The 13,129-nt window shown below is 39.9% G+C and overlaps 1 protein-coding gene across 3 annotated transcripts in view; it reads left to right on the plus strand.

Annotated features, from left to right (window-relative positions):
• The window catches only part of mcf2la (mcf.2 cell line derived transforming sequence-like a), a 141,944-nt gene that overhangs the window by 40,967 nt on the left and 87,848 nt on the right, over positions 1 to 13,129 (plus strand). Inside the window, exon 1 of one of the 3 annotated variants that reach the window (XM_061985150.2) lies at positions 1,512 to 1,701. The exons of the other annotated variants lie outside the window; for them this stretch is intronic. Within the exon in view, the coding sequence (XP_061841134.1) occupies positions 1,626 to 1,701 (76 nt within the window). The 5' untranslated portion in view covers positions 1,512 to 1,625. Of the gene's footprint in view, positions 1 to 1,511; positions 1,702 to 13,129 lie in introns of those variants that run through there. 3 annotated transcript variants of the gene reach the window in all.

Raw genomic sequence — 13,129 nt, forward strand, 5'->3', positions numbered from 1 at the left:
GCCGTGGGAGATGATGTAATTTCACCTAATTGGGTTAAAAATATTTTTAGCAAACCAGTAATTATAATCTGCAAATAATGTGCCGTGTCTTTGCTGTTTAGAGCTCGGCAGAGTAACCGTGTAATACTCTTCCATATCAGTAGGTGTCAGCATGTAGCTAATTGCTTTGCGGATGTCGGGAACATGGTTTGTCAAGATCACAATGTGCAGACGACAGCGGGAGGCAGTGCGCAGGTAAAAAGGTATCTAATGCTTAACCCAAAAATAAACAAAAAGGCGAGTGCCGCTAAGAAAAGGCATTGAAGCTTAGGGATGGCTATGCAGAACGAAACTAAAACTGAACTGGCTGCAAAGTGAAAAAAAACAGAATGCTGGACGACAGCAAAGACTTACAGCGTGTGGAGCAGCAGACGGCGTCCACAAAGTACATCCGTACATGACATGACAATCAACAACAAAATAGAGAACACTACACACAGGAAAACACAAAAAAACCCACACTAAGTCAGGGCGTGATGTGACAGGTCGTAACAGTACACCTACTTTGAGACGAGCTATAGTGATGCATGCTTGGTTATGGTTTGAATTTAAATCCAACAATTGCGAGAACGACTTTTTACTGTCGATATCGGCTGCTGAGTTTCATTTTTTTTATGTTTTCTGCTAGTGGTGTGCCTCGGGATTTTTCCAATGAAAAAATTTGCCTTGGCTCAAAAAAGGTTGAAAAACACTGATACAAGTCATAACATCTCAGCTACAAGCTGTAATATCTTACTGAGATCATTTAGGACCAAAACCCTTAAAACAAGTAAAACACTCTCACATCAAATCTGCTTAGTGAGAAGAATTGTATTATCAGACAGAAAATAAGCAAATATCACCCTTATTTGAGATATTTAATCTTTAATTTCAGTTTTTGCAGTGTGACAAGTGACGAGCGTCATATTTTTGCTGTTTGTACCCATGCAGACAAGATTAGGCTTAATTCAATCTAATCCTAAAACCCCCACACCACCGAGTAAATGTCTTTTGCTATTTTGTTTGTCGCGCCAGACTCGATCTGCTACGAAGTTAGGAAGTGAAGTGGGCTACCTGACTGTTTCACACGGCTATTAAAACGACGACCACACCTTGTGGCTTTTTCTTCCTGCAGGGAATCGGTTACATAATGCAAACACGGATAATAGGCTTAGTTTTAATGAATCGATATCCTCGGGGTCACTTTCAAGTGCAACTTCTACCGCGCCTTTGTCCTCCCTTCACATTGCGTGTGTGCACAAGGTACCTTTTTTTTTTTGAGGGTGACAAAAACAGAGCAAAATGTAAGGATGTTAATTCGTGTGTGGCCCACCACTGATGCTCCCTGTGCAAAGACAGTGTGTAATGCGAAACTGGGGGCGGACCTTCTGAAGCGCCGCCTGCCCGGGGGATATTGTGTATGGAAGTGTGTGTGTGTGTGTGTGTGTGTGTGCGCACCGCCACTAGTGACAGCTCAGTGAGCGGCTTCGGTCCTCTGCTGTGCAGGAATGGACCGCCGGTGCCTGAACTTCCACTGGGACGTTCTCTGACAGCATGCGGCTGCGTGCGTACGTGCATCTGAGCGGGGGGTCCGACAGGTACCAGCAATGACGGCTGTCAACCGAATATCTCAACTGTGCTTTGATATCACCAGGCTGTGGCTGCAGCTGAAGGTGATGACAGGTAGAGTGACTTCTCAAGTGTTGACCTTTTTGTGTGTTTGCTGGGATAGTTTCAGTCCGAAAAAGTCCAGAAGTAGAGGTTTTTATACCCCAACTTTGTAGCAAAATGTAGGCTTAATGCATACCTATGGAGATGTTTGTTTTATTTACGATGACTCAACCTTGGCAGAGGTCTGTGCACTTCTCACTGCCGTTATAATTCCTGCCATCGACGGAGGAGCTTATGTTACTGCCTATGTTTCTAACCACACAATTATGTAGAACCAATTACATTTTAGTGTTGACTTCAGTGGTGTCCAAACTTTTTGCCGCCGTTGTCCAAAGTGAAAATGTGTCAGCAGTTTTAAGTACCGTATTTTTTTCTGCGTTTTATTCAAAAATTGCGCTAGAGCGCAATTTTGAGATTTGGGGTTAGGTTTTTTTATTAGATCGCAATTTTTGCCAGTCCTGATGTGTGCGTTCAGTTTGGTGAGTTTTGAAGCATGTTAAGGGGGTCAAATTACAGCTCAAAGAGGCAAAGGTGACTGTTTTTAGTACATTTTTGTCTTGAAGGGGGAATTGCCAATTTCCTGTTGATTTTTGCCCGAGGATGTACAATTATGAAATCTAGGTCTAAGTCAGAGGTTTTTGTTTCATGTCTCTCCGACCTTCCTAGTGGGAGTTACAGGCAGTCTAGTTGTTTTTTTTTCCTAGGGGGCGCTAGAGCGCAATTTTGAGTTTTTTGGTTCGGTTTTAAAAACAAAAAAAAGGCAATTTTCGCAGGTCCTGATGTGTAGGTCAAATATAGTGAGTTTTGAAGCATGTTAAGTTGGTCAAATTACAGTTTAATGTGGCGGCGGAAGAATAATAATAAAGAAAGAAAGAATAAAACCTTACAAATACAATAGGGTCCTCTGTCCCATTGTAAAAGGACTCCCTTTGGGATTCCTTTTACAATGGGCCATGCGGGCCCTAATAAATAGTGAACAACAGGCTGAATAAGTGTACGTTATATGACGCATAAATAACCAATTGAGAACGTGCCTGGTATGTTAACGTAACATATTATGGTAAGAGTCATTCAAATAACTATAACATATAGTACATGCTATACGTTTACCAAACAATCTGTCACTCTTAATCGCTAAATCCCATGAAATCTTATACGTCTAGTCTCTTACGTGAATGAGCTAAATAATATTGTTTGATATTTTACGGTAATGTGTTAATAATTTCACACACAAGTCACTCCTGAGTATAAGTAAACAAACTATGAAAAAAACTGCGATTTTTAGTCTGAAAGATACGGTAGACAACTTTTACACTTTATACATACTTGTATTATTTTGTAGTGTGGAATGTTGAAAAGGGTTAATGAAGTGAAATGACTCAGAACAATGGAAGGTGTGACAAACACAAACCTATTTATTATTAACCGTCTGGAATGGACTAATGCTGTCTTTAAATTGAAGTGCGGTGGTAATCGTTGTTTTGGGGGTGATACCAAGTGGTCACAATAAGTCATAAATATAAGTTCATGACATAGTAGGTTGAATGATGCGGACACGTATGTTACTGGATACTTTGTATGTAAGTCACATGCAACTATAGTTTATGATACTTTTTTATATTGACAGTTGTCTTGTTTTAGACTGCAATATTGTTTAAGGACGCTTATCACGCATGTCTAGCTTTTGTGCTATTTTGTGCTTAGCTGTTGTTGTTAGTTCCTAGTACTCTATAGCCCTGTGGTCCCCAACCACCGGGCTGCGGCCCGGTGCCAGTCCGTGGATCGATTGGTACCGGGCCGCACAAGAAATAAAATAAATATATATATATATATATATATATATATATATATATATATATATATATATATATATATATATATATATATATATATATATATATATATATATATATATATATATTTTTTTTTTTTTTTTTTTTTTTTTTATTAAATCAACATAAAAAACACAAGATACACTTACAATTAGTGCACCAACCCAAAAAACCTCCCTGCCCCATTTACACTCATTCACACAAAAGGGTTGCTTCTTTCTGGTATTAATATTCTGGTTCCTACATTATATATCAATACAGTCTGCAGGGATACAGTCCGAAAGCACACATTGTAAATGTCTTAAATACAAGACAAGACGAAACGTGTGTGCTTATCGGAGGACATTCAAATGTTTAACTGGCTGTGCTTTGCAAAAGTAAACATACTTCAGGACTGCTTGTATCGGACATTTTACATCTGAACCAAAAAAAAACATTCTTGTTTTGTTGTTGGATGCATCGGACCAATATCGGATACCAACAGATCAGGAGACCCCTAATTTTAAGTAGAGATGTCCGATATTGGCTTTTTTGCCGATATCAGATATTCCGATATTGTCCAACTCTTAATTACCGATTCCGATATCAACCGATACCAATATATACATTAACACATAAGTATGCCTAATTTTATTGTGATGCCCCGCTGGGTGCATTAAACAATATAACAAGGTAGCGGAGGGTGTTTATTGTAGCGTCCCGGAAGAGTTAGTGCTGCAAGGGGTTCTGGGTATTTGTTCTGTTGTATTTATGTTGTGTTACGGTGCGGATGTTCTCCTGAAATGTGTTTGTCATTCTTGTTTGGTGTGGGTTCACAGTGTGGCGCATATTTGTAACAGTGGTAAAGTTGTTTATACGGCCACCCTCAGTGTGACCTGTATGGCTGTTGACCAAGTATGCTGGCATTCACTTGTGTGTGTGTGTGTGTGTGTGTGTGAAAAGCCGTAGATATTATGTGACTGGGCCAGCATGCAAAGGCATTGCCTTTAAGGTTTATTGGCGCTCTGTACTTCTACCTACGTCCGTGTACACAGCGGCGTTTTAAAAAGTCATGCATTGTACTTTTTGAAACCGATACCGATAATTTTGAAACCAATACCGATAATTTCCGCTTTTACATTTTAAAGCATTTATCGGCTGATAATATCGGCAGTCCGATATTATCGGACATCCCTAATTTTTAGCTTGGAAAACAAATAGCAAAAATCAGGGGTTTGCAAACTGTGGTACAGGTACCATGAGTGGTTCGCCAAACAATCACTCAATTTTTTTTTTTTCCTATATTCAAAAACAGTGCTACTGTTCAATCTGTGCGTAATGTTACAATATATCTGCTAAAGAAGACCTCTGCCGTGTTTTAATGAATACTTAGGCCTACTACGCTACTGTATTTTAATGTCAGTCATTATGGTGGTACTTGGATAGCCAAGTGTTTTTTTGAGGTGGTATTTGGTGAAAAAAGTTTTAGAACCACTGACCTAAATGTAAAAAAAAAAGTTCCCACGCTTAGGCAGGCTAAATTTGGCCCACAGGCCCAACTTTGAGCACTCCTGATTTAGATAATGTTTCTAGGTTTGATATCTTTATTATTGTTAAAAAAAAAGATGCAATGACACACTTTTTGTTTTCCTTCAACTGGTTGTAGGTTGAGGACACTTGTATCTAGAGATGTCCGATAATGGCTTTTTTGCCGATATCCGATATTATCCAACTCTTAATTATCGATTCCGATATCAACCGATACGATATATACAGTCGTGAAATTAACACATTATTATGCCTAATTTTGTTGTGATGCCCCGCTGGATGCATTAAACAATGTAACTTTACCATGAATTGATTAAAATGTACCCCGACTTAAACAAGTTGAAAAACTTATTCGGGTGTTACCATTTAGTGGTCAATTGTACGGAATATGTACTGTACTGTGCAATCTACTAATACAAATTTCAATCAATCAATCACAAACAAGGTTTTCCAAAATAAGAGAACAACTTCAACTCCAGTTATGGAAAAAAGTGCCAACATGGCACTGCCATGTTTATAATTGAAGTCACAAAGTGCATTATTTTTTTTAACATGCCTCAAAACAGCAGCCTGGAATTTGGGACATGCTCTCCCTGAGATGGTGGTAGCGGGGGGTGTATATTGTAGCGTCCCGGAAGAGTTAGTGCTGCAAGGGGCTCTGGGTATTTGTTCTGTTGTATTTATGTTGTGTTACGGTGCGGATGTTCTCCCGAAATGTGTTTGTCATTCTTGTTTTGTGTGGGTTCACAGTGTGGTGCATATTTGTAACAGTGTTAAAGTTGTTTATGCGGCCACCTTCAGTGTGACCTGTATGGCTGTTGATCAAGTATGCTTGCATTCACTTGTGTGTGTGTGTGTAAATGCCGCATATATTATGTGAATGGGCCGGCACAGGTTGTAGAGGACGCTAAAGGCAGTGCCTTTAAGGCACGCCCTCAATAATGTTGACCGGGTGGAAATCGGGAGAATGGTTGTCCCAGGAGGTTTTCGGGAGGGGCGCTTAAATTCAGAAGTCTCCCGGGAAAATCGGGAGGTTGAAACGGATTTCCGATATTACATTTTAAAGCATTTATCGGCCGATAATATCGTCAGGCCGATATTATCGGACATCTCTACTTGTAACGTGTCTTCACCACCTCCAGTACCAGATATATGTCATTATTGTTTGGCTATCTCCTCTGCTGTTCTCCATGCTGTACTAGCAACAATCTCTCTTACATCGCCTTCACATTTAGATAAGCAGCCCGCACACAATCTTTGTTGGAAAAATGGGTTAAACCCACAGAAAGAGGTCATGTTGCTCCATTAGAAATCATCTTCTTGACTCAGCTGATCACCGCACAAAATGTGTCACGAGGACGTGCGCAGCAGCGTATGCATGTGCGTCCATGGTGTTCATGGATAAGCTGAATGAAAGAACACGGCCTCACTTTGTCATTGATTTGTGTGTGTTTTGCCCCGAGACGTCTTGTGTTGAAAGCATCACTTTTCATCAACGTTGCATAATACAAGCCATGCAATTTGTCCTGAGGTTAACGGCGCATAGTAAAGCTGTTGTGTATGTCAACGACTCCAAATATTTTTTTCAAACATAAGATATAAAACCATCACCATCGGCCAGCATGCTATCATTAGTGGTTTTATGAGAAATATTTGTTTCCTCGATTACTGCATGGGTTACGTTACACCCCCCCCCCCCCCCCCCCCCCCCCCCCGAGGTATTTAACTTTCCGTGAAGTAGTGACGCTATTTTATTTTATGATTTATATGAATATTATATGCATTTAATGTATTTCACACAAACACTTCCTATGCTCTTAAAACTATAGATGTCCCGATCATGGTATCAGATCGGGGGCCGATATTTGCCTTTTTTTTAACTGTTAACTAGAGATGTCCGATAATGACTTTTTTGCCGATATCCGATATTGTCCAACTATTAATTACCGATTCCGATATCAACCGATACCGATATATACAGTCGTGGAATTAACACATTATTATGCCTAATTTTGTTGTGATGCATTAAACAATGTAACAAGGTTTTCCAAAATAAATCAACTCAAGTTCTGGAAACAAAATGCCAACATGGCACTGCCATATTTATTATTGAAGTCACAAAGTGCATTATCTTTTTAGGTTGAGGTGGGCGGGGTTGAGGGGGGAGGGGGTAGCGGGGTGTGTATATTGTAGCGTCCCGGAAGAGTTACTGCTGCAAGGGGTTCTGGGTATTTGTTCTGTTGTGTTTATGTTGTGTTACGGTGCGGATGTTCTCCCGAAATGTGTTTGTCATTCTTGTTTGGTGTGGGTTCACAGTGTGGCGCATATTTGTAACAGTGTTAAAGTTGTTTATACGGCCACCCTCAGTGTGACCTGTATGGCGGACGTGACGACAGGAGGTAGAGGACATTAAAGGCAGTGCGTTTAAGGCACACCCCAATACTGTTGTACTCTGTACTTCTCCGTACGTCCGTGTACACAGCGGCGTTTTAAAAAGTCATACATTGTACTTTTTGATAACGATCATTTTGAAACCGATACCGATAGTTTCCGATATTAAATTTTAAAGCATTTATCAGCCGATAATATCGGCAGTCCGATATTATCGGACATCCCTACTGCTAAATGTAAATAAGGGTGTCAAAAAAATAGATTTTCGAATTCATCGCGATTCTTATTTAGAACAATTTGTAATCGATGAAAAAAATAAATATTGATTTTTAATAAATAAAAATGTTTTAATTTTTAGTTATTTTTTATTTACTTTTTTAATCTGTCCTTTACAGCCACTCAGGCAAATCGTATTGTTGATGTAAATGTGTCAGGCTTGGTAAAAAGGATAGGACTCAGATGCAGAGTAGGGAACTTTGACAGGCTTTTATTTTGACAGCTTTCTTTCACCTCCAAAGTCAAGGAATTACAATATATATATTAACCAAAAAACTAATCAGCGAAAAAGGTTCCAAAAAAATAGGAACAACCGAAAATCACTCCGAACGGAGGAAAACACAAAAGCAAAGACGAACTATAATTGGCGCCGTATATGCTATAAAATGTATTAACAAAAAACGCTCCAACAGGAGGAAGAAACAACAGCTATGAAAAATTATACACTATCTAATCTAATAAAGTTTAACAAAAATTGTCACTCAAAAATTTGAGGAAAGAATAAAAAATAACTAATAACTCACCACTTCGGCTGAATAAACTAAATAACAAAAAATCACTCTGCTGAGGAGGAAGAAAGGAAAACTCAAAATAGCAACGAAGGGATTCAGAATCAAGGAACATAAGCACGAGGCAAGGTAAGGCAAGGCAAAGCATGGACATGGACATGGATGCTAGAGAGCACGAATAAACGAGACAATCTGGCACAGAACAAAGGGAGGAGTGGGCTTATAAGACACATGAGGGTAATAGGGAACAGGTGGAAACAATCAGGGAACAGGGATGACGTCAGACTGATGACACAAAAGGAAGGGCAAGTGACCTGAAACGAGAGGAGAGTTACTTTTCAAACTAAAACATGCAAATCACAAGACAGAAAAAACCAAGACAAGACATCCCTCACCGCGGTGTGACAAAATGATCATATCAGCTGTACCAGTGACGTGCGGGGAGGTTCATGGCTGGTGAGGCAGATTTACAAACATATGAACCCTAAAGAGTATCTTATTCACCATTTGATTGGCAGCAGTTAACGGGTTATGTTTAAAAGCTCATACCAGCATTCAGGGTTGGAATTGGGGGTTAAATCACCAAAAATGATTCCCGGGCGCGGCGCCGCTGCTGCCCACTGCTCCCCTCACATCCCAGGGGGTGATCAAGGGATGGGTCAAATGCAGAGGACAAATTTCACCACACCTAGTGTATGTGTGACAATCATTGCTACTTTAACTTAACTTTAACTTTACACATACAAACTGTAGCACATAAAAAAGCACATTTAATAAAAAAAATTTTATTACGGTCTTACCTTTATGTAATATATTGGGTTGGAGGCACTAACCAGGCGAGGTGATGAAGTACGTCTCTTTACTGTCGACTTCAGAACAGACTCAACACACTTGACGTCAGGTGCGCAACACCACGTAAATCGTTGGCCAACCAAAAAGTAACCACAGTACGCTATAGCCAACATTAACCAGGAGATGGCAACAGACGAACATAGATCACTCTATTACATTACTCCCCTTTTAGAAATGTAGAAATTACTCAATAGAAATAAACAACCCAACCAAAAAATGCAGCAGCTCAATAAGAAGCCAAAAAGTGCAAAAACAATAATGTTCGTTTTGGAGGAGTTGTGAATGAATGAAATATGAAATCCGTGCTGCAGTCTGCAGGTGTACCTAATGTTGTGGCCCTGCAGTCATTTACGGCTCCTCCAACACGAACATTATTATTTTTGCACTTTTTGGCTTCTTATTAAATAACTTTTTTAAATAGATTCAATCTTGCACGTGGAAAGTTGAAGTGTGAGCTTTAGTTGATATAACACTCCCGTCAGGGGGTGCATTCTACAGCGGGAGTGCATTCTCTACCACCAGGAGGCGGGATTACTGCGAGCCTCACACAGTGCGTCTTCGCAGCAGTTTTATGATTGCTCAGCACAAGAAATACGTTACACACATACAGTTGTTGACAAAATACACTGTACATTATATACCTCAGCTAACTAAACTATGGAAATGTATAATATAGTTCATATAGCAATACGGTCTCACTGCACAACAGGCCAGCAGTTAGCCGAGTCCGCAATCCATGTTGAGGCACAACTGAGTGACGTGCCTCAACTGGCTGCTGATCACCGCACCGTCTCTTCTCAGTATTTGAACGGAAAATGTGAAAATTCAGCGATTTTGAATAAAAATAATCTAAAACTGGTGGTTAAATGGAAAATAACTTTATAGTATAATCACTGGATACATTTAACAATTTAATTAATTTTTTTTCTTTTTACATTTTTTTTCTTTCCATGATGGCTGTGACTGCACGTCACTGAGCTGTACATATTTACTTTAGAAAAGAGACTTCTTGGATACTTATTGCCTTATTTATTTGACTTTATTAAATGTTTAGGTATAGTTTTTTTTCAAAACAAAAGTTTTCTTTTATGTAATCTAGAAGTTGAATAGAGTTTTTTTATATTTTTTTTATGGAGGAATGTAGTTTATCATAAATCTGGCACACAATGACACGACGTGACTTCGGCGCGGGCGCGGGAGGGTTCGAGACCGGGACGTTTCAGAGACTGTACAGTACCGAAAATGATTCATTAGTATCGTGGTACTATACTAATACCGGTATACCGTACAAGCCTAGTACACATTTTGTCAAATCATCAGCTGATGACAAGTAACATACTGTATGCGTGTGTGTGTGTGTGTGTCGTAATTGACGTGCTCAAAACCGGAAAAGGGCAGAATATAATGCGTGCAGCACAGTCAAAAGTTAGCTCCCTCTAGGCAGCTGCCCATCCATAACAAAACATCAGCGTTAAGGGAGTGCGTGTGCAAGGAGAGTAAATGTAAACACCTTCTTCCTCCTCTTTATTCTGTGTGTCCACGTGTATTTTCTCTGCGAGCAGGTGTCCCAGAACACACACACGCTTACTTACACACAGGAGCTGTGAAGGTATCCCAACTATTGCATGCTCCGCTTCTTGCCAAGTCAAGATTAGAAGCCGCCAAGCTCTCCTAATACAATCTTCTGGCATGTGAGCTGTGTGCATGTAGGAAGATGCAGACTGATCTATTTTGTTGTGGTGCACTTTTTATTCGGGCCCTCGAGAGGCTTCTGCACTGAAAACAGCCCTCAGCACATTTGTATTGAATTGAATGGCTTGATGGGAACTTTAATGATCTCCAGTGGTTCCAACTAGGGCTGGGCAATATGGCCTTTTCTTAAAGGGGAACATTATCACAGTTTCAGAATGGTTAAAACCATAAAAAATGTGTTCCCAGTTGCTTATTTTATTTTTCGAAGTTTTTTTCAAAATTTTACCCATCACGCAATATCCCTAAAAAAAGCTTCAAAGTGCCTGATTTTAACCATCGTTATGAACACCCGTCCATTTTCCTGTGACGTCACACAGTGATGCCAACACAAACAAACATGGCGCATAGAACAGCAAGCTATAGCGACATTAGCTTGGATTCAGACTCGGATTTCAGCGGTTTAAGCGATTCAACAGATTACGCATGTATTGAAACGGATGGTTGTAGTGTGGAGGCAGGTAGCGAAAACGAAATTGAAGAAGAAACTGAAGCTATTGAGCCATATCAGTTTGAACCGTATGCAAGCAAAACCGACAAACGACACGACAGCCAGCGACACGGGAGAAAGCGAGGACGAATTTGGCGATCGCCTTCTAACCAACGATTGGTATGTGTTTGTTTGGCATTAAAGGAAACTAACAACTATGAACTAGGTTTACAGCATATGAAATACATTTGGCAACAACATGCACTTAGAGTGCAGACAGCCCAATTTTCATCAATTAATATATTCTGTAGACATACCCTCATCCGCGCTCTTTTCCTGAAAGCTGATCTGTCCAGTTTTGGAGTTGATGTCAGCAGGCCAGGGAAGCTAGGGTCGATATTCTTTTCTTGATCATCTTCGGTGGCATAAGGGACGATGTGAGCCAAGACATCCAGGGGGTTTAGCTCGCTCGTCTGCGGGAACAAACTGCCGCCATTGCTTGCCGTGCTACCGAGCTCCTTTGTCCCTGAATTGCTCACACACTTCGGCAGATTCAATGGGGGTCTGGCGGCAGATTTCTTTGACTATCGTTGGAAATGCATCTGCTTTGAGTGTCGCAGGATATCCACACATTCTTGCCATCTCTGTCGTAGCATAGCTTTCGTCGGTAAAGTGTGCGGAACAAACGTCCAATTTCTTGCCACTTTCGCATCTTTGGGCCACTGGTGCAACTTGAATCCGTCCCTGTTCGTGTTGTTACACCCTCCGACAACACACCGACGAGGCATGATGTCTCCAAGGTACGGAAAACAGTCGAACAAACGGAAAATAATAGAGCTGATTTGACTCAGTGTTTGAGAAAATGGCGGATTGCTTCCCGATGTGACGTCACAATGTCATCGCTCCGAGAGCGAATAATAGAAAGGCGTTTAATTCGCCAAAATTCACCCATTTAGAGTTCGGAAATCGGTTAAAAAAATATATGGTCTTTTTTCTGCAACATCAAGGTATATATTGACGCTTACATAGGTCTGGTGATAATGTTCCCCTTTAATACCTCAATATTTTTAGGCCATGTCACGATACACGATATATATCTCGATTTTTTTTGCCTTAGCCTTGAATTAACACTTGATGCATATAATCACAGCAGTATGATGATTCTATGTGTCTACATTTTTTTTTACATCTTGACAGAGACATTTGTGCAAGGCTTGAAAAGGGGTTGGATGAAGCAGATGCTTTTTATATCCCAACCCCACTCACTCATTCCATATTTAACATAAACAATATAATACAAGAACACTACCATACAAACAAAACAAACAAACTCCTGTACACTAACAATACAATAGTACCACTGTTAGTATGAGACAAGACAAGACAAGAGGAGACAAAACACACACAGACACACACACAGGCTCAAACACTCTCTGACCATACACCTCTCTCCCATCGCTCTGTGTTGACATTCTTAAAACATTCTTGTTCATACTGCATTAATATATGCTCATTTTAAACTTTCATGCAGAGAGGGAAATCACAACTAAGTCAATTTAGCAAAAGTGTATTTATTAAACAGTTATTAAGCAGTGGCACAAACATTCATGTAATTTCCAAAACAAAGTACAAGATTGTGAGAGACATTTTAAAACAAGCTATTAGTGCACTTTTGTGCATGATGTCACTAAGATGACATATCAAAACAACACTAAATTAAAGTGCACTTTTTGTACAGAACGCCACTATAATAGTTTAAAGGCCTACTGAAATGCGATTTTCTTATTTAAACGGGGATAGCAGGTCCATTCTATGTGTCATACTTGATCATTTCGCGATATTGCCATATTTTTGCTGAAAGGATTTAGTAGAGA

This window comes from Nerophis lumbriciformis, linkage group LG23, assembly GCF_033978685.3.
Source record: "Nerophis lumbriciformis linkage group LG23, RoL_Nlum_v2.1, whole genome shotgun sequence".
Classification (NCBI taxonomy): domain Eukaryota; kingdom Metazoa; phylum Chordata; class Actinopteri; order Syngnathiformes; family Syngnathidae; genus Nerophis; species Nerophis lumbriciformis.